This window comes from Solanum dulcamara, chromosome 8 (genome assembly GCF_947179165.1).
Source record: "Solanum dulcamara chromosome 8, daSolDulc1.2, whole genome shotgun sequence".
In the NCBI taxonomy this organism is placed as follows: domain Eukaryota; kingdom Viridiplantae; phylum Streptophyta; class Magnoliopsida; order Solanales; family Solanaceae; genus Solanum; species Solanum dulcamara.
In genome coordinates, this window is record NC_077244.1 from 51,416,277 (window position 1) to 51,442,057 (window position 25,781).

At 34.8% G+C, this 25,781-nt stretch overlaps 3 protein-coding genes across 8 annotated transcripts; 1 reads left to right on the forward strand and 2 right to left on the reverse strand.

The window, feature by feature from the left end:
* The first annotated feature begins 10,468 nt into the window (after positions 1-10,468).
* On the forward strand, positions 10,469-13,197 carry LOC129899041 (superoxide dismutase [Fe], chloroplastic). 2 transcript variants are annotated; one of them, XM_055973803.1, is made up of 9 exons: positions 10,469-10,642; positions 10,727-10,767; positions 10,850-10,918; positions 11,380-11,568; positions 12,030-12,201; positions 12,308-12,381; positions 12,492-12,518; positions 12,663-12,686; positions 12,795-13,197. In XM_055973803.1, exons 1-9 carry the CDS (start codon positions 10,588-10,590, stop codon positions 12,882-12,884), a joined length of 741 nt encoding a protein of 246 aa, XP_055829778.1. In that variant the 5' UTR covers positions 10,469-10,587; the 3' UTR covers positions 12,885-13,197. The 2 variants fall into 2 exon arrangements, with proteins under 2 accessions (XP_055829778.1, XP_055829777.1); XM_055973802.1 differs by having other exon boundaries at positions 10,470-10,642; positions 10,844-10,918.
* A 916-nt stretch (positions 13,198-14,113) lies between these two features.
* LOC129899042 (ATP synthase subunit delta', mitochondrial-like) lies at positions 14,114-18,047 on the reverse strand. The gene is made up of 2 exons (XM_055973805.1): positions 17,637-18,047; positions 14,114-14,735 (listed from the first exon to the last, which is right to left on the reverse strand). Exons 1-2 carry the CDS (start codon positions 17,892-17,894, stop codon positions 14,391-14,393), a joined length of 603 nt encoding a protein of 200 aa, XP_055829780.1. The 5' UTR covers positions 17,895-18,047; the 3' UTR covers positions 14,114-14,390.
* Positions 18,048-18,865: 818 nt separating this feature from the next.
* Positions 18,866-24,789, reverse strand: LOC129899043 (uncharacterized). 5 transcript variants are annotated; one of them, XM_055973807.1, is made up of 11 exons: positions 24,644-24,789; positions 24,027-24,121; positions 23,563-23,748; positions 23,365-23,476; positions 23,244-23,277; positions 23,055-23,095; positions 22,922-22,956; positions 22,696-22,848; positions 19,358-21,837; positions 19,119-19,196; positions 18,866-19,001 (listed from the first exon to the last, which is right to left on the reverse strand). In XM_055973807.1, the coding sequence occupies exons 2-11, from the start codon at positions 24,095-24,097 to the stop codon at positions 18,934-18,936; spliced, it is 3,258 nt and encodes a 1,085-aa protein (XP_055829782.1). In that variant the 5' UTR covers positions 24,098-24,121; positions 24,644-24,789; the 3' UTR covers positions 18,866-18,933. The 5 variants fall into 5 exon arrangements, with proteins under 5 accessions (XP_055829782.1, XP_055829784.1, XP_055829783.1 ...); XM_055973809.1 differs by lacking the exon at positions 24,644-24,789 and adding an exon at positions 24,401-24,614; XM_055973808.1 differs by lacking the exon at positions 24,644-24,789 and adding an exon at positions 24,265-24,360.
* Positions 24,790-25,781: the final 992 nt, after the last annotated feature.

A 25,781-nucleotide genomic window follows, 5' to 3' on the forward strand; every position in this document is an offset into this window, starting at 1 on the left:
CAACAGAAACAATTTTTGCAAATTATTAGTTTTCTTTTCCTACAAGGTTAGTTGTTTCAATAAGATTGCGGGGCAAATCCCTTTTTTTTGGCCAAAACAATTGTTGCTACATGCACGATTGCTATTTGCTTCAACAAAGCCGACTATAGCTTTGAAAAGACCATAATTCTTGAATAAGAACAAGCAATTTTTTTTTTTTATGATGGTGATTTCGGGCCAGCCTGTGTGCACCTTTTAACTGCTACATATTGTTGGATTTAAGTGGAGTGTGAATGGGAAAGAAGAATTGAGAATGTGGGGGGAACCAAATGAAGGAAAAATGAAAAGTCATTTCTTTCTCATTGGTAAAAGAAAGGAAAAGTCCTTGTGCCGTCGTCGTCGTCATTTTTTAGACAAAATTTATTTATCAATCTCATTAATTGATTATTTATTAATTAATTAATTCATAAAATTAATTTGAATTAATTAAATAGTGACGGTATTAATTCCGAACAAATATTTCCATTTGCAAAAAGAATGTGTTCCCTCCGAACAGACAAATAAAGTTGTGTCTTAATATTCTATCCGTTTTATCCTGAGAGAAAATAATTCATAACCTTGGGTACAGTGAGGATTAAATTTTCTAAGGACACACAGTAAATTTTGTGGACTCGAATACTGTTTTACTTTTCATATTTAGTATTTCTGGTGTACTAAGCTTAATACAGGAGATACCACATATCACAAGTACAACTCTCAACAAGAGTGTAGATTTTTTGAGATTTAGACAAATGAACCCAACGTTTTTCACCTCTACTTGGATTTAGACCCTGATTTCCAATAGTCAATTGACCTCTAGGGTGCAATCAAGAGAAGAGAACCTATGCTCTTGTTACAAAACAGAGTATAAATGTGAAACAAACCAGATGATGAGTCAAAGTAGAACTGGAAGTACATCTTGACACTTGAGGGTGATTAGGTTTTAATGAACTAGTCACTGTAGAAGGTACATTTTATACAGAAGTGCATCCCAATTATACTGGAGAATCAACTTCTGTTTACTTGTATTAAATAAAAAAGGATTATTTAAAAACTCTATCAGTTATTAACAACAAAGAGAATGATTAGAATTTGACTCCTGGCGTTTCCTTGCCGTATGTATATGCTATTTGGCTTCTTTATGGAATAAGTGACATATTCTAGTATCACTCAAGTAGTGATGCTAAAGTGCTGGATATACATGCATATTTAACACACATTTTCAACGGACAGAGGATACATGATGCAATATTTATACACTACACATTTACTTTTGCTTTTCGGATCCTATTTATAGATGAAAAAGGGATGTGTGGTTGACTCGTTTTCTTATATGGTCTTGGTCAATCCTCCCGGATGGAGCACTAACGAATTTTCTAAATATGTGACATTATCCTTCTAGAAATTTAAGATGTTATTCAAATCCAAATTAGCATTACTAGCATATCACTACATCATAATACAATTCTAGTTATCGGGAACTTAAATTGCTATCGGGATCTTGTCTTTGCATTCTCAATTCCTGCCCAGTGCTATAGTAATAATGAAGCTGAATCACTTGCTGCTGTGTATGGAGTTAATTGGTGCATCCTTAATGGATTCACTAAGCTATGGCTCGAGTTGGATTCAAAAATCATCACAGATATGCTGACAAATGAGTCTATCAATAGCTTGAAGCTTAAAACCATTATAGATGCTACTCTATAGATGTTAAATCTGTTGGAAAAATGATAATCTCACTCAGGATAATATTCACGCTAAATAGCAATAACAAGAAAGTAACAACGGGACCAAATATTATAAAGGGGTAAATATGATACAATAATAGTGATGACAACTTGGTAGTATCAAAATATGACTACTCTTTTATAAGAACAACAGTCTTTTATTTCACACAACTCACTAAAATATTACTCCCACAATATTTTCTCACAAACTAAGAAATAGTTTGTGGATTACTCTCTATTCTCTCTATTGCTCTCTCTATTTTGATGTGTTTTCAAATGTCCAACTGCTACTTTATTTATAGAGTTTTTGAACCTCTTGATTTTTCTTCTTTATTCCAAGGCTTGATCTCAATCTCTGAAAATCTTCAAATTTGAGAGACTTCATAAAGATATCCGCAACTTGATCATGAGATTTCACATACTTGAGTTCTACCTCTTTCTTGAAAATGCATAAATCTTCAAATTTGAGAGACTTCATAAAGATATCCGCAACTTGATCATGAGATTTCACATACTTGAGTTCTACCTCTTTCTTGAAAATGCATTCTCGGATGAAATGATATCTTGTGTCCATATGCTTGCTCCGATCATGATACACTAGATTCTTGGCAAGTGCTTGCACAGATTTGTTATCAACACAAATCATTGTGGCTTCAATTTATGGCAGATTGAGTTTCTTCAATAATCTCCTCGACCAAATAGCATGGCATGTACATGATGTTGCTGCCACATATTCAGCTTCACAAGTCGAGAGAGTAACAATGAATTGTTTCTTTGAACTCCAAGAAATAACACAATCACCCAAGAAAAACACAAAATCAGATGTGTTTTTTCTATCATCAACATCTCCCGCATAATCACTATCACAATATCCCCCACAAGGTTAAAATCATTAGAAGAAGAATAAAATAGCCCAAGGTCAATCGTACCTTTTAGGTAACGAAGAATTCTTTTAGTGGGCTTCAAGTGAGTGGAGGTAGGAGCTTCCATGAAGCGACTTACTACTCCAAGTACAAAGAGTATATCTGGTCTCGCACATGTCAAGTACCTTAGACTCCCCACGAGACTTTTGAAAAAAGAGTAGTCTACCTTTTCGCCATCATCAAACTTTGATAATTTTATTTCACTTTCCATAGAGATGTTCACAGGGTTGCAATCGAACATGTTGAACTTCTTCAAAATCTTTTTTGTATAGCTTTTTTGAAATATAAAGATGCCTTCCTCCATTTATTTCACTTCTCAGCCCAAGTAATATGACATGAGCCCTGTGTCCATCATCTCAAACTCAAGGGACATAGCTTTCTTAAAAGCTTCAAACAAAACTAGGTTATTATCCATCAGAATAAGATCATCAACATAAAGACAAACAAGGAGAATATCTCCATTAGTATGAACTTTAATGTAAAGAGCATATTCATGGCGACAACGAGTAAATCCATTGTCTTGAAAGCAGGGGCGGATCTACATGGGAGTGAGGGGGTTCACTAGAACCCCCTCAATCGAAAAATTACGTTGTATATAGAAGGTTAAATTTGAATATTATGGATATATACCCTTTAATGAACTCCCTTAGTACAATTGAAAAGAATGGCTCAGCGGTCAAGGGGGTTCAATTTATAACTAAGGTCATGAGTTCGATTCTCGCTCAAGTCTTTTTTAAAAGTTTCTCACTCCCTTTTCTATTTAATGTGTATTTTAGGCTTTGGATATGTTGTTGGGCTTGAGCCTTTCTCACTCTCAAATGAGCAATTGTGGCTGGGTAGACAAAAAGTAGTTAGCCCATTTGTGTATATTTGTTATTTACTTAATTGTTTTTTTATTTTTCTTAAGTTTAAATATTGTATTTAAAATATTTTATATATTTTTTTATGTATTTGGAATGAAAAATATTCCTATTCTCTCCTTTTCATGCTCACATATAAGCCCTAACTAGATTTCTATAATTTCTAACTGATTTTCAATATTAACACACTTTTTCACCAAAAGAAAAGAAATAACACACTATGCATATCTCGTTTTGTTAAATTTTATATATTATTTATCGAGTTACATAGTGAGTTCTTTTCAACTATATTTTTATCATTCTACATATTAATATATTGATGTTGTTCAACATCTTTTGTTATTATTACTATTATTATTGAGTACTAAAAATATATTATTTTTAAAAAAGTATAAATATTGAATTATTAATATCATAATATTTTTTATTTTCTTTATCAATTTCAAAAAAATATATTATGATATTAATAACTCAATACACACTTTTTTAAGAAACTTATCTTTTATGGGGCATTAATTTAAAAGAAAAAATAGAAAGTTTAAAATAAAGTAGGACAGTGCAAAGTGAAAGTTAAAAAAAATGATATTTTTTAAAAAAGGCTCAACGGTGTAGAGAAAAATGGAAAGAAATGTTAAAAGGACAAATAGGGCGAGTTAAAATTTAGCAAACATCTGCTTTAATTTTTCTTTGCTTATTTCCTTTCTTTATATGTTGAACCCCCTAAATTAAAATCCTGCATCCGCCACTGCTTGAAAGTACTTCTCAATGCGACTATTTCATGCTCTTGGAGCTTGCTTCAACCCATATAAGGCTTTCTTCAACTTCAACACCTTATCTTCATGATTTTTTATCACAAAGCCCAATGGTTGCTCAACATAGACCTCTTCTTCAAAAGCTCCATTCAAGAATGCCGATTTGACATCTAGTTGATGAATTTTCTACTTCATTTGCACTGTCAAAGAAATAAGCAGACAAATCGTCTCCATGCGAGCAACGGGTGCATAGACTTCCTCATAGTCAATGTCATGCCTTTGTTTGTAGCCTTTAGCCACAAGTCTTTCCTTGTATCTTTCTACTTCTCCATGAGCATTTGTTTTCCTTGTATACCCATTTGACTCCAATTGCTTGATGATCCTTGGAAAGAGTTGTTAATTCTCAAGTGTTGTTCTTCTCGATTGACTGGATTTCTTCCTCCATGGCTTTTCTTCACCTTTTATCTATAACAGCTTCATCAAAATTCATTGGTTCGCTATCAGCAAAGAGACAACACAAAAAATCAAAATTAGTAACTTCTTACATGTTATCATAGAGTTCTTGGATGCTCTGCATTTTATGCGGCCTTTCACTTGAACTCTCTTGATTAGACGGAGATGCAATATTTGTTGGTGAAGGAGGTGCAGTAACATCTTGTGTAGGTGCCATGATCTCCTGTTCTTCTTCATCTCCAAAGTATAAAGAAAATCATATGTTCTTTCTTCCTGAGTCTCCCAATTTTATGTCGCTTCTTCATCAAATTCAACATCATGACTCACCACCACCTTATTATTATTTGGGTGTATAACTTGTAGTCTTTTGAACTCGCGTCATATCCAACAAACACATACTTGATACTTCGATCATCAAGTTTAGCTCTCCCTTGATATGGAACATGAGCATAGGCTATGCTTCCAAAAATTCTCAAGTGTTTGACACTTGGCTTTCTTCCGCTCCATTCCTCTCGAGGCATTTAATCTCGCTTACTTTTTGTTGGAGACCTGTTGCTCAAATAAACTGCACAAAAAATAGCCTCGGCCCAGAATTCTTTTAGCATACTTTTAGCTTTCAACATATATCTAGCCATATTAAGAATGGTTCTATTCTTTCTTTCTACAACTCCATTTTGCTGGGGCGAGTAACGTACCGTTAGAGGGCAGTGAATTTTATGAGATTGACAAAAGTCATTAAATTCTTTTGAAGTGAATTCGCCTCCTCTATCGGACCTTAATGCTTTTATTTCATAGTCGCTTTATTTTTCTACAAGTGCTTTGAAATTTTTAAAAGCAACAAAAGTTTTTAATTTTTGCTTCAAAAAATATACCCAAGTCTTTCTAATGAAATCATCAATAAAGAGCAAGAAGTATTTACTTTTATCAAAAGAAAGTGGATCAATTGGACCACACACATCAGTGTGTGCAAGATGGAGTGGCTTGATTGCTCTTGATGTGGACTCTTTAGGAAAACTCCTCCTTGAGTGTTTTCCAAGAAGACAAGCTTCACACAGCTGATTGGGATGGTTGATTGATGGAATCCCATCAACCATTTTTTTGTCGCCCATTGATTTGAGTGCTTCAAAATTTAAGTGCCTAAATCACATGTGCCAACACCATGAGTCATCTTGCACATTAGCCTTCAAACACTTTGCATCAATGGTCTTAATATTCAAAGAAAACAATATATTCTTTGCCATAATCACTTTAGCAATTAAGTTGTTACTTGAATCTCTAAGCTAAAGATGCATATTTTTCATATGAATATCATATCTTTTTTTAAGAAGTTGACACAAACTCAAAATATTACTTTTCAATTTTGGCAAATAGTAAACCTCATTAATCAATTTATGGCCATCATCTTTACAAGATATCAAAATTGTACATATCCCTTCAATTTGGACCTTTGAGGTATCTCCAAAAGACACATAACATTTCATCGTCTTCTTTATCTCCACAAATTTGTCTTTGTGTCCACACATGTGATTACTTGCTCCATTGTCAAGATAACATGAACTGCAATCATTTGTATTTTCTTCTTTAAGTGCCATTGACAGTATTGACTCATCTTCGTCTTTGTTGTTGTCAATAATGTTAGCTTTCTCTTCAACATTGCTACGACATTGCCAAGAGTAATGTCCGTGTTTATGACAGTTATAGCACTCAATTTTAGATTTGACATACCTCATTTCATAGGTCCTCTACCTCTTTGTTGTCCACGACCACGACCTCTGAATGATTGGTGGCTTTTATCTTTATTATTGAATTTGTTAATATAGCTTCTTCTTATTCCACGGCCACCAAGACCACCACAACCGCCACGGCCTCGCCATTGTCCATTTCCTCTATAACGTTTTACACCTTCTAGATCTTTGAAGGATGTCTGAGTTTTAAGAAGTTGCTCTAGTGGCTCTTTTTTTCTCCTTTTCATCTTTTCTTCGTGGGCTTGCAAAGAACCTCCTACTTGCTCTACTGTTATAGAGTCTAAATCTTTAGACTCCTCAATAGCACACGCCATATAATCAAATTTAGGTGTTAAAGACCGAAAGATCTTTTCTACGACACGCACATCATGTACTTCCTCCCCGTACCTTCTTAGTTGATTCACAACGGCCATCAATCTTGAACAGATATCCGAAATGGATTCGAATTCTTTCATTTTTAAAACTTCAAAATCAGCCCTTAGAGTTTGAAGTTTTATCTTCTTTACTTTATCAACTCATTGGAGAGAATTTTGTAAAATCTCTCAAGCTTCTTTTAAGGTGGTTATATCAGCCACCTTCTCAAACATGCCATCATTCAAACACTGGTGGATGAGAGTGAGGGTCTGTTGATCTTTCTTTCTTGTCTTTAACAAGACCTCCTTTTCATTTTGGGACAAAGTTTCCTCATTAGCGGGTTTTGTATACCCTTTGTCAACAATGTTCCAAACATCTTGAGAGCCAAGAATGGTTTTCATTCGTAGACACTATTTTTCATAAAAAAAATTTGTAAGACGGGGAAATTGAAAGGATAGTGGACTATTATTTTCCATGACTCTGATACCACAATGTTGGAAAAATGATAATCTCACTCAGGATAATATTCATGCTAAATAGCAATAACAAGAGCGTAACAACGACACCAAATATTATAAAGGGGTAAATATGATACAATAATAGTGATGACAACTTGATAGTATCAAAATATGACTACTCTTTTATAAGCACAACACTCTTTTATTTCACACAACTCACTAAAATATTACTCTCATAATATTTTCTCACAAACTAAGAAATAGTTTGTGGATTACTCTCTATTCTCTCTATTGCTCTCTCTATTTTGGTGTGTTTTCAAATGTTCAATTGTTATTCTATTTATAGTGTTTTTGAACCTCTTGATTGACATAAATGTGGCAACCAATTTCTACAAAGTTAGGTTGCCAACTTTCACCAATATTTGACTAACATGTAATTTGAACAAATGTGGAAGCTAATTTCTACAAAGTTTGGCTATTAATTTTAATAAATGTGGCTACCAATCCCACCAACATTTGATTTCCACAAAATCAGACTACTTCTCAGGTTTCTCATTGTTTTAGAGAAACAAATCAAGTGGCGGATAAACAAGCATCGGAGAGAGCTTCTAAGTCCTATCAGTCTTTCCACAGTCCACCTAAGAAAGTTAAAGGAGTTTTCCAGTTGGACAAATTTCAACTCCAAAGTTTTCGATTAAGATACCACAAAGCTAACTTTTATGGCAGTTAATCACTTATATTTTGGTATAGGCCAGAGGTTGAGAGAAATAAATTCAGGATCTTATCTCCTATCTTTTTTCTTTTGTTATAACAGATTGAGCCATACAATCTGTTTTTGTATCTTAAGGTAAGATTTGGCCTCCCTCTTTTGCAATTCTACGATATAATATACTCTCTCAAGTTCTCACTTGAGTAATTTTCTTTTTTTAAAAATAGAACTTAAATTGCAGAGGTTAGACCTACTAAATAACTGACACTTTAATGACATTAGAACATCCCCAAGCTGCTCAAAGAGCAACTTTATGATCATAAAATAAAGTTGTATAGGATTTTATCAGGTTTGCAGGGAGAGATAACACATTAATTGGAGCATTAAAAGAATTTGATTTGAACAGTATTAGTCATGGAAATTATATACTAAACTCTATTCAGGTGATCTAAACTCCAAGTGTCAAGTTCATATTATTGTTAGCCGTTAAGTAGGGGCGGTTCAATCACATTAAAGGCCTAAATCAAAAATTGAATAAATGTCTTAAATTTTTAAAAATAAATTAATATATTTTTTTACGAATTTTGTTCTTTTAGCTTTTTGAGATGCATAATTATTTAATATATTTATAATTGATTTTTTTTAATAAAAGGTTGCAATCAAATAATTTAATCTTTAATTCAAAAATGTCAAATTTCTTCTAATAATTCTCTCTTTTATATTTGAAAAAAATAATCTTTGTTATAATAGTGCTTACTCAATGTTTTTTTTTCTAAAAACACCTATAATCTATTTTTACTAAAAAAAAAAAATGAGCCCTTCAAATTTGAAAGCGAAAGTCACTTGCCGTTAATCAATGGGGAAGTATCATATTATGAAAGTTGTTGGGATATAATCACTCCCTTTTTCCATAGACAATGGTCCATATATCTTTCATCTCACGGAAAGATATCTTAAGATATAATTTATTTTCTTCAAATATTTACTGTATCGAGATATTTTATAATCTTCAGAATAATTACATTTAAAAATACAAAAAATAATAAAAAAATTATACTTTTGTTGTGAACTTCTAAAACAAAATATAAATTGAAATAATAATTTATAAAAACTAGGATAATAATTTAAGAGGAATGAAATAATAGGAAACATGAATGTCATTTTCAATGGTGTGCAGTGAGATCGTGCAGGCCACAAGCTTAAAAAATTATCCAGGGACCATAGCCCGTCTCTTCAGTTCCTGAAAGCATACATTCGATTATATACACTTGTCGTTCCTTAACAAAATTAACTAATACTGTTTCACTTATATAATTTGGCGAAATCATTGGTGGTCATCTAAAGTTGCATCAACTTTCACTTATACACCTAAATCATGAGAAGTTCATTTTAGACACCTTAAGTAAGGATCACATGTGTCATTTTGACATTTTTTACACAGTTGGCACCTCGCGTGTTTTCCACCTATCTAAGGCGCGTAAAAGCTGTTTTTTCTTTTAAATTTTTTTTTTTTTTTGGTTCTTCTTCTTCTTCATTTTTTTGTTGTTGTTCTTCTTCTTCACTGCATAAGTTAAATCCTTGTTGAAAGGAAAAAGGGAAAAAAGCACACCTCAGGCTCAGTGAGGTCCTGAAATTCAGGTGGGACATGAATGGAAAAACCGTCGGGTTGGGTGGTGTTGGAAGACCACTAATAAAGTGTGGGGTGAGAGTTAATTAGTGAGTAATTTTAGATTTGTATTAAATCTTGCCAGAAAAAATAGAGGCTCGTCGGATTTTTTGATCCAATTTAATTTATATTTTTGTTTGTCATTATAGTTCTATATTTTTCTCTTTAGATGATATGAATAGCACTGGGTGGATGTTGAAGGAGAAGAAGATCTGGTGGGGAGGGATTGGGGCTGGGGTGGGTGGGGTTGGAGAAGATGATGGTGGAGTGGGTGGGGTTAATAGTTGTTAATTTTTATTTTTTTTTGAATTAAAAAAATGTCACGTGTCATTAAATTATTGGTCATTTTTCTATTCAAAAGTCATTATTTGATAATATATATATATATATGTCACGTGTCTTTATTTAATTCGCTGTTTTTGACTTATCAGACGAGTGTATTACACACATTTAATATATTTTGGTAATTGTCAAAAAAGTGTCAAGATGACACATTCGACTTTTACTTGAGATGTCTAAAATAAACATCTCCTAGTTTAAGTGGAAGTTAATGCCAATTTTAAAGTGTCATCGATCGATTTCGCCGTATAATTTTGACAAGGAAAACCATAGCCATTCATTCACTTTTATGGTATTGATTTTTATCAATAAAAAAGAAAGAATTACAAAAAAATTAATTCTATAGCAACTGTATAATCAATTTATTTTTTTAAAAACAGAATGTTGTCTAATAGAGTGTGTACTGCATAGAATAATAGTGTGTGTACTACACAATTTTATTTATTTGTAGTATAGTACCACAATGAAATGAAATAGCACTCACCTCACTATATGTCGCCACGTTGAAAAAAATCTGTGAAATTAAAGGGCAAAAACTAGCAGAGTCTAGAGAAGTCCATTATTTCTCCAAATTTGAGTAACAATGGCGACTACTACTAACTCACTGTCACTCACCTCTGCTTTTCTTCCTCGTCAAGGTCCATTTTCTGTTTGTTTCTTCCTTAATTTCTCTATGTTAGACACTTTTTTGAAAAAAATAAAAAATGATTTATTTGATGCAGGATTTCATCATCATCAGACGGTACAATTGAGAACCCAAAAGGTAATTCTTATTTTGTTATACGAATAATGATAAGGTTTTTTGTGAAATTAACAGCAATTAATATTTTTGTTGGCAGAAGCAGTTTGCAAGGAATGCTCGTTCGGCAACAATAACAGCTAAATTTGAACTCCAATCTCCTCCTTATCCAACGGTAAATTTGAATTTATGGGAGTATATATATAGTTAACCACAATCAGACATCTGAGCTCAGATTTTATTGAGTTTATGGATTCTATATCAACTTTTGGGATTTAAGATCCCAGATGATTTTGGTTTATTACTTATTATTATTTTGGGCAGGTTGTCATGGAAGTGATTTTCCTTTTAAGACTAAGATGAATATTTATATCACTTATTGCTTACAGAAAGTCATGTTGTGACTGGCTTCTTTTTTGGATTCATATTTTACCCTTTGGAAAGTTTATCCTTGTGCAACTAATTCTTTGGCTTGAAACAAGCATGTCATAGCTGATAAATAATAAAAAGATGGCAATGGTTTTGGAATTTATTTATAATGTAAAATTCCCCTTCCTCCTCCTTATGTCAGTTTCTCTGTTAATTTCAGTGTTTCTTCTCATGTGCTTATACATTTGACCTTTGAATATGTTATAGGATGCTTTGGAGCCTCATATGAGTAGTAGAACATTTGAATTCCACTGGGGAAAGCATCACAGGGCATATGTCGACAACTTAAACAAGCAAATAGATGGAACAGAACTAGATGGAAAGACACTAGAACACATAATACTCGTTACCTATAACAAAGGTTCTCCCCTTCCAGCATTCAACAATGCTGCTCAGGTAAACTAACACTTCTCTCTTGCGGTTCGTGGCGGAACCACATAAATTGTTAGATTAGTTGAACACCCTTTGTTGGAATAGTGTACTTCTTATACATACATATATATAATGTCCTCGCCACCGCCTGCCCCTCTTTTGACCATGTGAGAGGCTTCCCAAGTGGTTTACTTGCTCAGGAAAGAGAGTTTGGCTATATACAATCAAGTCTCTTATCAACGAACTTCTGATCTGTTTGGAATGGCCAAAAAATGAGATTCTTTACAAGAATATAATATTTTATTTCTTAATTATCCAAGATTTTTTTTACGGAAAGTTAATATTTGATTGTTGTATTTGTTTGTAATACAAGTTTTAAAGTTATCTCAGTAAAGCATTGACTGTAACAACTCAGTCTGTTAGGTTGGTTCAATGGTTTATGCGCTTTTAGCTATTTTCCCATGTAATAAACTTTCACATTACAGGCCTGGAATCATCAGTTCTTCTGGGAATCTATGAAACCCAACGGAGGAGGAGAGCCATCTGGTGAATTATTAGAACTAATCAACAGAGACTTTGGTTCCTATGATACATTTGTTAAAGAATTTAAGGCAGCTGCAGCAACACAATTTGGCTCCGGTTGGGCCTGGCTTGCATGTGAGAAATTCTTTGCCTTTTATCTGCTATATCCATGTGTTCGTTCAACCCTTTTGTTATAATTTGAGCCAAATGGCTGAAAAGTGATTCATCTGTTACTTCGTAGACAAACCTGAAGACAAAAAGCTTGCTCTGGTGAAAACTCCTAATGCTGAAAATCCTCTTGTTTTGGGTTACACAGTGAGTAAAACGCATGCTTCTCTATTTCTTTTGTTCATTGGGATTTTATCTTACATAGCATAGCAGTTTATACCATAGAAGAAATCTCACAACTGTGGTTTTTGTTGCAGCCGCTGCTCACCATAGATGTTTGGGAGGTAAGCAGAACACACTCACTTGTCATAAATATGCCTGAATTTGTTTTGTTTGTTCTTTTTAACTCTCCCCCACTGGGAGGGGGATGGTTGAAATGATTTAGGAAGCCAAGTCTTATTCTTTTACTTTTGTTTTTGAAACTGCAGCATGCCTACTATCTGGACTTTCAGGTAAGCCTAGCCTGATGAAACTACTTAAATACTTTCTTTGATGTTCAATGTTTGCTCGAGACATATTCGAACTCTCTTAATGGTAGCACTACCATCTTTTGCTTGTAGAATCGGCGACCTGACTACATATCTATCTTTATGGAGAAGCTTGTGTCATGGGAAGCAGTCAGTTCTAGGCTTAAAGCAGCAACAGCTTGAGCTGCTTAGCAGGAAAACAGGAAAGGATGAAGAGGCAAATCTAGGAGGCACTGAAGGGAGAAAGATGTACACGCTGAGAGTACATAATTGAGGCAGAATGAATTTTATTAAAGAGACACTATGTTCAATCATGCTATCCTTCTTTTTCAGTGAGAGTTCTAGATGTCTTAGTTGAGAATATGACTATATTGTTTATGGTCTTAAGTAGTTGATGGCCGGGAAAAATAAATGGTACACAAAATCAAGTTTGATTTGTGGAACAACAATGTAGGAGGACATGAATAAAGAAATTTATTGCACTTTGATGCTCTAATATCAGAATGATTTTACGATTAGAAAAAACAAAAGAAAACTTGTAAAGTGAAATAGGGCCCTTACTTCAGAATTGCTATATGGGACCAAGGGCATCCTACTAATTGAAGACTTGATCCAATATTCTCTTTTTTCTCAAGTTGAAATTGTTTCACATTGCATCAAAGCCATGCCAACGTATTTTTCCTTTTCCTAGTTGCATCACATTTAGAGGTCACAAAAGTAGTCCATGAAAACATAATCTGCCTAACCCGCTAAAGGCTTTTAAAAGAGCGCTCACTGATAAAGGAGGCTTTTAAATGAGACGACAAGGTGGTTAGCTTAAAGCAGGAGTTAGTAGTTGAATAAATAGTTCAGTAATTGAGTGGTGTGGGCCGAAGAACATGACTATCTATCCAAATTATCTATCAAAGCTGTGGAAAGTTAAATTACATTTGCACCAATATCTTAATTCTTTATCCATTCTTTCTTAAAATAATAATTAGGAATAAAAAATATATATCAAAAAAGGTATAACTGTTCGAATCCTTCTCCCAATTGCTATTTGATGCATTTCAATCGTTAACATTAGTGAAATTGCTGCCCCAAGGATATGTAAGTCGATGAAGATCTTATCTATTTCAAGCCTCATGTCATGAATCAGTTAAGTTGGAGTTGGAGGAGTCTTTTGTAGTTGGTGATTATTGAAGTGTAAAGTAGGTCCAAAGATTCGAATAGATAGAGAAAGGGAAGATATATTGTGCTTTGGCATTTATTAAGTAGCATAGTAAAATATTATGTTTCAGAAAGATCTTTCAAGATATTAAGGTCTTCAATCTGTGAGGAAGTAGCCCATTTTTCGTCTACGCAAATGGATGAATTAACACATGTATGATGGCAAGAGAACTGAGAAGAAAATAAAAAAAGACATCCCAAGCTGAAACGTGCCATGAACAATTTCTATTTCTCATAAATGCAGTTTAGAAGTACAGCCAACACGGCAACTAACCAACCATGTATATGGAAGGAAATCTGGTCTAACGCATGTTTATTCAAGTGATGCAGGGCTTAAAACAGGTAGCGCCATACCTCTTCCAGGCAAAATTGTTGAAAAGAAGCTTTATATAAAAGGGTCGCGAGTGGCGAGTACAATCAAGCAGGCACAAAGAAGGAGAAAGTATGCTGAACAAGGACAAAACATAAAGCTCCACCTGTTTAACCAGTAAGTGCAGCATTAAGCGCACTATGTACATCAACGCCAATCTGGGCTTCAGCTTTCTCTACATCAGTTGATGCAGTGCTTAACTTCTGTGTAAAGTCAGTCAGGCCCTTTTGAACCAAATTGGGATCGATGCGGTCAAGTGGTACAGCTTCAACAGCAATTATATCTGCAAAAGAATTTGCATGAACAAATGCAAACCCACCACTCACGAAATACTTTGAGACGTCGTTGCCTTCATGAACTGATAAGATACCAGGCTTTAGCTCAGCAATTGTTGCCACATGCCCAGGCAAGACACCCATCTGTCCCGTAGTTGCAGGGATTATAACCATGTCAACCTGAAAAATAATGCAAAAAGGATGAATTCTCGAACTCATAATTTTGCAGATAAGGTGTATATAGGCACATAAGCATACATTAAATCTGACACAAGGCTTCTCACATCACTTGACACATGTTGAGACATTGAACCACAAATTTTACTCTGATTAAGGTTGGTTCCAGTATGCAACCTAAAACTTAAATGGGTACTACAGTCAAATCCTCCAATATGTTGACTAATAATCTGTGACAATGACCACCCTAGCAAAAGCTGCCTAATTAAAACAAAGGAAGTAAATCATGGCAGTGAATTCCGAGCTGATAGACTATTGTGGAGTTCAATACAGGAGCTACGAAAGAGATGCCGGTTGAGAAGCTCCTCTTAAGTCACAAATGAACTTAACAACTAGAGGTTGATTCGGTGATTCTTTATAGCATAAACATAAGTAGAATAAAGTCACCAAATTTGTAGAATGCTAAATACTCCAAGGAATCAAAAAAACAAAAAGAAAAAAAGGCAAATCCAAATTATACAACGAAAATGTAGATGCTCAGTTATTTTACCCAAAAACAATTGATTGCCAACAACCTTTACCCTTCTTGCTTTAGTTGCTTTTTTTTCTTCTTTTTTTTTTGGGATGATGTATTATACTAAGATGATTTTATAAAAAAAATGATTGCAAGCATGCATTGCTATGCATCCTAGGAATCTAACCTCAACTTATACAACATGTCATTTCCTATTTACACAAAAAGCAAATGGAACGAAAGAGAAATTTACGCATGACCAACTTTAGCATGCACTTTCAGACAAGTATTAATATACCATGACCTTGAACTTTAAAGGCATTAAATATTCATGATCAAGGAAAAGTGTAATTAGATGTGAGATGTGTTTAATAGAGACCAAAGAAGCGGTCAACTAGATTATGGAACAGAACGCACACTCCATGCTTCTCTAAATTTTGTCACCGAGTGCAAGCTATTGTTGGTGATTCTTTATAGCATACTCCAAGGAATCAAAAAGACAAAAAGGCAAATCATCCAAATTATACGAATGAAAATGTAGATGCTCAGTCATTTTACCCAAAAACAAATGATTGCCAACAACCTTTACCCTTATTGCTTTGGTTGCTTTTTTTTTTGGATGATGTATACTAAGATACAACAACAACAACCCAGTGAAATCCCACAACATGGGGTCTGGGGAGGGTAGAATGTACGCAGACCTTACTCCTACCAAGGTAGGACGGCTGTTTCCTGGAGACCCTCGGCTCAGTAAAAGCATAAATGCATAAAAAATGTTAGATAAGAGTAGGAAATTAAAAGCTTTATGAGAAATGATGTATACTAAGATGATTTTAATAAATATAATGATTGCAAGCATGCATTGCTATGCATCCTAGGAATCTAACCTCAACTTATACAACATGTCATTTCCTATTTACACAAAAAGCAAATGGAACGAAAGAGAAATTTACGCATGACCAACCTTAGCATGCACTTTCAGACAAGTATTAATAAACCACGACCTTGAACTTTAAAGGAATTAAATATTCATGATCGAGGAAAAGTGTACTTAGATGTGAGATGTGTTTAATAGAGACCAAAGAAGCGGTCAACTAGATTATGGAACAGAATGCACGCTCCAACCTTCTCTAAATTTTGTCACCAAGTGCAAGCTATTGTTGGTGAAAGAATGGACAGAGTGAAAGGGAGGAGAAATGTTGCTAAAATCAACTCAATGAACAAGTGCGCAGCTGGAAAAAGAAAGAGGAGGTATGCTCAGTGTATTAAACATCGACTCCATGATCCTTATTTGTTTGCCTCAATTGATAAGATCCCCATCTCACCCATATGTGTTAGTGATTTATCTTAGCTGATAGATTTCAATAAGTCAGCAAAATTTTCTGGCTTGTATTTCCGGCACAGCCAATTCACCAAATGTGATGTTAGAATCAATTCATAGTTGTGTAATGAAACCAAAACCTATCTATCCTAAGTGTCCTCAGATGAAGTCTAGGATCTTCATATCCCAACCATTTTAAGTTTTTATAAGGAACATTGAATCAGTGTGACACCTCTAAACCATGAGCCACTTGATCTTCTATGCAGGTGTTTATTTCTTTATTCCGTTTTAAGTGCAGAAGAATGAATAAGTATGTAGATTAAGATATTAATTTGATCTATATATAATTCAAATGATAGTAGGAAAAATATTGAATTAGCAGTTGAAAAAGTACAAGTTCTATGACTTACGAACTATAAAATTAAAAAAAAAGTTATATTTGGTGCTGAGCATTGAAATATCGATCACACTAAAGGTTATACATATCTGTCATCTAACTTGATTAAAAAAGCATATATCTTGAATTTCACTTGCAAATCGACCTAACATATATGTAGAAACCATGGAGCATGAAAATTATAATTCAAAAATGTTACAATTGCTATTCATGTAATTACTGTATCGGTAACTAAGCCCATGAATCCAAGGCATCTTTTTCTTGTTATGTAAGCTCTGACCTATAATTATGTCTTTAACCCCCAAAAACGTAAATGCTCCGAATCTGCATCAAAATTCTCACGTTTGGAAACATGGACAGAGGATGGTTTCAGAGGAAAATGAACAGTAACTCACAGAAGGAATAGGCTTCCGATCAGATGAAAAAATAGCAAAAAGAATATTGTAAAGTATTATAATCCAAATATTCATGAGAAAAAGCGAAAAAAATTAAAGATGTCCCAGGTACAGTCCAGAGACTATAAAGGCAAAGGCATATCCAAAACTTAAACCCTGTGTATCAATTTCATTCGAATACTAACTAAATTTCAATTTCAATGAAAAAGAGGAAGGGGCACTAATAAATTGGAAATTTAAAAGGAAATGAGCTTTTATCCATCTATTATATATATACCTCTTTGCCGGAGAGTTCAGAAGAGTAAGGAAGGACAAAGTTGACAGTGAGCTTGGTGGGAATAGATGATGGGGTTGCAGGCCTTGAAGCCATGAACGCGTAGGGAGTGCTTGGTGGTTCAACGTTGGGAATTGCTTTCCTCCATGCCTCCAAGAAGTTTGAATCTTTAGAGGCTTCGGCTGGCAGGTCGGTAGAAAATGGGCGGCGCCACCTCATCATGGAGGCCCGAGAAAGGAATCGTGAACCGTGTCGGAACATTGCCGTCGGATTAGGTAACGGAGATCAGAGTGGATTGCAGAATCCGATCAGAGATTGATTGGGGAAACTGATAGTGGAGTTAACCGGTTTTAGCTGCTACTTTGAAATGGGGCACTGTAATGGGCTTTCCGTTATTCTGATATCGGTTGAAATTTAAAACAAATAAAGATATTTGTGTGAATATACATATTTCATTAAAGGTAAAGCGGGCAATTAAATTATTATTAAATAGTATTAAAATGTGTCATTCAGATAGAAAAAACATAAATAATTAAGATCTTATACTATATAACATAAAGATAAATTTATCAAATATAGTATTATATTACAAAACATAATAAACAGATTTGGATTAATAAAATATCTACAACTTTGGGTTGATTTTTAAGGAAGAGAAAATCTGATTTGGGGCATAATGAAATCACATTCTACTCATTTTCAAAAGAGAAAGACAATCAATAAAAATAAATTACCATAATATATTTTGCAATGTTAGTTAAGTTAACTTGGATTATTATTATTTTCATTTGAAGTTGAACGTTCCTATTTTCGTCCACTTGTACCCATTCTTTGCCTTAGTACTTCAAACTATCTGTACCACTTTCTTCATCCCCCTCTATTAAAATGATCAAAAAAGAAGGCGAGGCCACTTAACCGTAAGGAAAGGGGTTCGACTCAATATTTCCATAGTTGCATCTCTCACCCTTTCTATCTATCATTAGAAGTGGGGAGGAAAAAAAAAGAATTTACACGAATCAATCAAATCTCCCCAAATAGGATACGAACCGAAAGGAATCCAGTAGTGGCTCGATACTAATGAGATGAAATGGTAATATTATGTTTTATAGTCTCTGCCACTAAAGAGTCCTCGCAACAACAAATAATTATTTTCTTTACTAATAGGAACATATTATTCACTTGGCGGTATCTGTTACCCACATATGAAGATTTTAACGATATTTTTTCTTTAAAAAAAAAAAAACGAAACAGAAACATTACAAGCTACAACATTTTATCCCCCTATACTAAGGCAGGTTTCTCATCGAAGCTTGGCATCATTTTGTTTGCTTCCTTTGAATGCTGAAAGAGAGAAGAATGATCTTGTTGCTGAAACATAAAAGCACCACAACGTTAACGAAACAAACATACCCATTACAAGTTTATAGTCAGAAAGTCAGTCAAATTCGAATCGGAAAAAAAAAACAAAAAACACAACATAGTAACCTTTCGTTGTAGTGGCTGACTCTGTGTTATGTCCCTCTTGTAATTTCTTAGCAGTAATTTTGCCTATGCTAGTTGGTCCTGCAAACAGAAAGAAATGTCCAAAATCCATAACTATAATGAACCAAGGTCCATCAGAAAGCAATTTAACACTCTTGCATATATGAAATGATTAAAATTAACAAACTTATACAGTGATCAGAATGGAAAATGAATGCTTGATGTAAAGCAAGAAAAAATACCAGATAGCTTGTAGACTTCAGATGATGATAATTTTTGTTGCCCGGCATTTTTTGCATGAAGTGTAGCCTTCTTCAATAGATTCTCAGAACTTCTCCTAGCAAGAACTTTAGAATCCTCTGGATCATCCTCTCCTTCAGAAAAGACAGGGGGGCTTGAAAAACCAGTTGAATTTGCATCGGTCTTACTTTTCCGAGCAAACTTCAGAAGCCGCTTTAAACCTTTAGGTTCATCCTTTTGATAGATCATGGTAGGTGGATTCTCAGCATTACCCCAGTCAATAACATCAGTTTCACCGTTGTCTTCGAGCAGCATTTGAGAAAGAGAATGACGAACTCGTGGACTTGAGACTCTAACAGGTGCAACATCACCCAAAGAATCATTATTACAGAAATCACCATTACTTGGAAAAGACTGATCCTCGAGCTCCTCTATTTCCACCCAGGCACTAGGTGAGATGTTTGGCTCTCCTTCGACCACTTCTTTTGGGGTAGAATCTTCAATCCTTCCAAAATCATCTGTGTCATTTGGAGTGACCATATCAAAACTCTCTGTGTTTTCACATTTCTGGGGGCTCTTTGCCTGAGCTTCAGAATCTTTATCCTCGTGGACTTTTAAATCTTCAAGACTCCTATCCTGCACTTGATTAACATGATCAAATGAAACAGAAGCCATCTCTTTCTCTTCCATTTGAACCGAATCTGCAGAGTCCGTCACACACTCTTCAGGCTGAGATGAAACTTTAACCTTTATCACTGGACCAAGACCAGAGCTAGGAGCAGATCCTGTGCCTGAGCCCTTACGAAGAAAAGGCTTCGGCTCCTTGGATTCCAGAGGCACCACACTACTTTTCTTTGTTACCTTCCTGAGCGTAGGTTTGGCTGAGAAAGCAGAATCTTCAGGTGCATGCTGAACTTTGGATCTTCTAGGTTTGTTAGTTTTTGTCACAGTTTCTACCTTCTTTTCACTTACAACTTTAACAGTTTTTTTGGTACCATTCTCAGTTGCTCTCACAGTCTTTGGTTGTAATTTCTCAATCTTTTGGCTTGGCCGAGGAGCGGTTGGTGCTGGCTGGGATATTCTACGGGTAGGTGTAGTGCCTGGAGTTTTAGCAGGTGATATCCCTGCAGCCCTTGGTGAAGGTGCAGATGGCCATGATTTGCGGATAGCTGGCAAAGGTGATGTTTTCGATGGAACTTTCTTTACAAATGCAGGATTAGGAGTTCCACTTCTGGGATTGGCAGATTCAGGTAAGCTCTTCACTGCTTTCTGCGTTCTCTTTATGTTTGATCTTTTATTATTATTACTCGCTTTTCTTGAGACCATCTCGGCTTTTCTCTCATCAAGAATTTGTTGCATTGCTTTAAATTGCTTTCCCTTCTCTGCTTGCTTCCTGGTAGTTTCACCACGAAGTTTCTCTTCCCACTTTTCTTTGTAATGATCATAGAAACCACCTCTACGCTCATTGGGAAGACGTTGGAGTTTACTATCACCAAGTGCCAAGTTCTGATACTTGGTAGGCTTGGTTTCCATCATTCTCATCAGCAATTGGTTTACCTCTGCTTCCTTTTTTCGGGTCCATTCGACTGAGGCATTTAATTTTTGATCTGTTTCTTCACCTTGGTTAGGGAGATTTTCCTTTCTCAAGACCTCTGGAGTAGATGCTCTTTCTTCAGGTAAGTTTGATTTGCAATCATTGTCAACAGCCTCAGCATTATAGATTTCGGGAGTAGGATAAGACTCTGGCTTCATTTCTAAAGCGCTCTCAAATTCTTGATCTTCCAATTTATTGGCTGCCAGAGAAGCCGGATCACCAGAAGCAACATTTACTGGATTAGCACTTCCACTCACCCCTGAACTCCATCTTCTCAATACTGCCTTATTAGCAACTGAGACATTCAATATTGACTTTGTCTTCTGAAAATCTACTACTTGACCTCTCTGTTTGTTTTCAAATAGATGAATTGCATCTTGCACGCTCATTCTAAGTACATTGTTCTCAGATTTTTTTGAGGTTTGCTCACGTTCTTGCTCATCACAATCGCTTGAAGATTCATCTCTATGAGAGACTGACCTTTCCCTGGCAGGAAAGAAATTCAGACTCTTTATTGTTAAAGCAGTGGATCGTCGTGATCCAGAGCGTCCAATTTGTACTCTTCGCATTGGAGATGCAGACCTCCTTGGTGATGCAGATCTTATAAGTGTCCGACTCCTTTCCACCGATGGCTGTTCCTCCTCACTTGTCAAAGATGATTCCTCACTTGCTGATGAGCTTTGCCTCTCAAGCTGAGCAGCTTTCGCAGGTGAGGCACTATATTTCACAGCTGTATCTAGCTGTGGTGGTTTGGATGTTTTAGAAGTACTCCCTACTGGACCAGCGTTGTCATTCCTGACATCGTTATTAGAGAGAGATGGCTCTGTACCTAGAGAATCCCCATTTGTGTTTTCCTGCCTCAATGCAACAAACTTCTGCAGACAGTTCCTAAAATAGACAGCACATCCTTTGTCATTACCAGTTCCACATATCTGGGTTCAAGAAGATTTAGTTTCGTATCATTGATAGGTAGAACGAGCCTATATACAAGTTAAACTACATATGAAAGAAATACATCCCATACTCAGAAGCTTTTAGTTTCCGAAGTCCTATTGCCACAAGAAACTGAATGATTCCCCCTCTCCCACATTATTTCAAAAGAAATTGGAAGAAGAATTTTTGCACTCTCTCCATAACGAACACACGTGCAGAAAAAGGGCTCCTATCAGAACTGGTAAAACTAAGAAGCACTAAGACCTTCAAGATGGAATTTCCTCGTATGAGCAAGGATAGCCAAGTTACCTTAATTCGACAAAGGGAGCAGCCATAATAGTGTCAAACTCCAGAATTCAAGTCTCTCCTCTCAACCTAATGGCTCTATGTCCACTAGAACGGGTTAGGAAGACCTCCGATCAACACAAAGACAATTCGAAAGTAACTCCTTTCATGCCACAATTGTACTTCACTTTCAAATTTACTATTTTCTCTATTATTTTACTATTAAGTTCTGGTACTAACCGAAGGGTAAATGTTGCTTCCATTATAATATGATCACTCAAAATAGTATGCAAACTAAGTTTACAGAAATGTTGACAGAATATAGAGTCTACAACATAATTTTTTTATAATTATTTTTTAATTAAGCTATCACTAAGGATTGTGAGTCCTTAATGTGGGGAGTTAGGCTTGACCCCTACCATGTCCATTCATGTGCAAAAAGTTACCTAGTTAGAGGGGGACATGATTTGTTATACGTAAAAACAGAACCCTTCTGGCTTCAATCACCTTTCCAGTCCATTAGCTTACCTCAAGTCAACAGCTCCAAAATAGTAAGAGAACTTTTCTATTTTAGTGATATCCTCAAAAGAGCATTTGGTACCAACAGCTTGGTCAAAAACAGCAGCTAATTCCTCTATTAATGCCGCGAGCCTCAAGTCCATTGCTCGTAACAATTCATTCCTGTTAAAGTGAGGATTTTAGGAGCTGCTAGAATAACTGCATAATTTAAACTTTAAGAGTCTCAAGGACATACTTGGAAGCATCTGATGAAGAAGGGTTATCATCATCCTGAATAGAAATCAGTAATCATGTTAGCTTCAAATCATATATAAGCAATAATCTCTGTGAAATAAAGAAGATGATTCATGAAGGAGAGATCTAATTACATCAACTGTTGGTGCCGCACAATTTGAGTAGCTGACATCTGCTGGAATAAAAAAGGAAAGGATATCAATGAAGAAAGGGTATATCACAGAGGCACCATAGTCGAACTAGTCTAGGCATAATTCAAGGCAGAATAGGACATGATGCAATTTTATGTTTAAGATTGTCAACCACAGAATAGTAAGACTAACCTGTTTTCCCACTCCCAATGTGATCTTGAGGACCCTAAAAAAGTCGATGCTATTAGTATTCTTTCACATGTTTCTATGAAATAATTGAAGGGGCAAAAAGGATGTTAAAAAAACAAAGCACCTGTGAGTATAAAGAAAGATGAAACTTTCGAGCATCTTCAAGCTGTGATATTTCATTTACCATTGCCTTGGCCACGTTAATTATATCTGATGAACTTATAATACGAAGAAACCTGGAAAAGGAGCAATTGCAGTGTGAGAATACGAACACTTAGAACTAATAAAGGAATAGTTTGAAGCAAATGTTGTCTAAATAAACCTGCTTAACATGGATTTCGTAAACCATTTGGCATCACTAAGATTTCCCAGAGGCTTAAATTTGAAGATGGAATCTGCTCCATTGGAGTGCAATGATTTGATTTTGGGAGAATGTAGCACTAATTGCTCCAGAAGCCCAGATGATGCTGCTTCTACCTTGTCTCCATAGCACATACGTGTCTCATACCTATGTCAAGAAGGAAAAACAAATTGTTGAACAAGCTCAGTCGTTATCCAAATGTCGAATTCATTAATCACTACATTAATTATATACAAACACAACAGGTATTTTAAATTAGTTACACTTGGCCAATGAATTGTCAGTCTTAAAACATTTTATCCACTTCATTTTGACCAAAGAATACAATGTGCCAAAGATTGATAAAACCTCTTAAAGATGCCACTGCAAGAACTATGAGAACGTAACACAAATGAATTCAGTTGAACAGAAAACAAAAGTCTAACCTGCCCTGTCTCGGAAAAATCTGAAATTCAACATACTCCAGCAAGACATCAGCATCCAAACATCCCTCCATCTTGATCCCTCAAAAAGACTCAACCTGGTAAAACAACACTAAATTATATTACATTATCCCTATATTAGAATGCTCCTGATGGAAAATTCATTGTCTGCATTATGTATTATTTGATTGATGAAAGAAAGAAAGAAACATTTACACCAAGAATAACACAAAATAGCTACCAAATCAATACATCATCTGATCAAGATAAAATTTAAGCAAGATTGGCTAAAATATTTCTTAAACAAGCGTAGCAAAATTTATCACATCCAACAACTTGAAAAAAACTTAAATCTAAAGTGTGAAAGGTGAGTAAACCAAGAATTGAGCTAAAACAATGAAGACCCCACCAACCCACATTGAAAAATTAGATCTACAATTAAAAGAAATCCAAAATTGGGGCAAAAGGACCACCGACAAGGAAACCCCATGTTCCAACACGTCAATGCACACACTTACAACAAGTCAAATTTCAAAAAGAAAAAAATTATATATGCATCAACTTGAAATACTCTTTCTGGGTTTGTTAAAAAATGTAAAATGCAGGTGAAATTTACTTACAGAAAATGAAGATTGAAGTGGGATTTGAAGCTAAAATGTAAAACTGACAGTCTTTTTTTAAAAAAAATTGTGGACAGACACAATGGAGTGTAAAGCTAAAAGGACACAACTTTGAGTGTGAGGGAGAAGATAAAAAAAGGGTAAAGCAAGAAAGTAGATATATATATATTTTGAAGGAAAAAAAATATGAGCATTTGTAGAGAATCAAAACGTATATCATTGTCATCAAACTGATATAATTATGATTAATTAATTTATAATTAAACTTTGATTTTTTGAAACTTTAGAATTCAAATTTCACCAAATTAATTTTACTGTATTTTGCGTTTGGAAAAAGGGTGCCCCTAATTAGCAGAATGAAAGACAGAGAATGGAGACGGTGCAAGTGGGGACAACCTTTGATTAATATGTTAGATGTGTTTATTATTGCCTCATGATGTCATATGTCTCTACTTTTTTTTTTTCCTCGCCAACTCGTTGGCATTAAGTTTTACTTACACATTTTAAATAAATGATATTTATTTTAGACATCTTATGTAGGGTTTTGTTATGTTATTTTGACAGTTTTTAATGGCATGATAAAGTGAATGTGATACACTCAATAATAGCATATAAAAAAAAAATTTAGCCATGTTTTATTTTATTTTCTCTTTTTCTTCTCCATTTCTCAAGTCACCATCTCCCACCATTTTTTCAAGCTTAAACTCCTTCAATGGAGGTCGAATTTTTTATTCAAATTCATTTTTAAGCTATTTTTTTCTTCTTCACTGTATTGCTTTTCTAAATCTACCATCACCACCCTCCACTTTTTTCGCCGGAAAAATGAATACCAACACCCCTATTTTTTATTTCTTCTCTTTTTATTTCTTGTTCTAAACATCACCATTAATTTTATCACTATCGTAAGAATTTTTCAATTTTAAATTTTTTTCAGATTTGAAAATCGTACCCACCATCATCTTCTTCTCTTTTCTTTTCTTTAAATCCAACAATTATAATTATGGGGAAAAAATGAAAAATCTAAATCTAATGAAAATCCTAAAATTAAAAAAAACAGAGAATAAATTGGGGGTTCGGGAGGCGCTGGAAAAGTTTGAGAAAAAAGAAGGAAGGAGGGGTGGGGTAGTTGTGGTGGAAA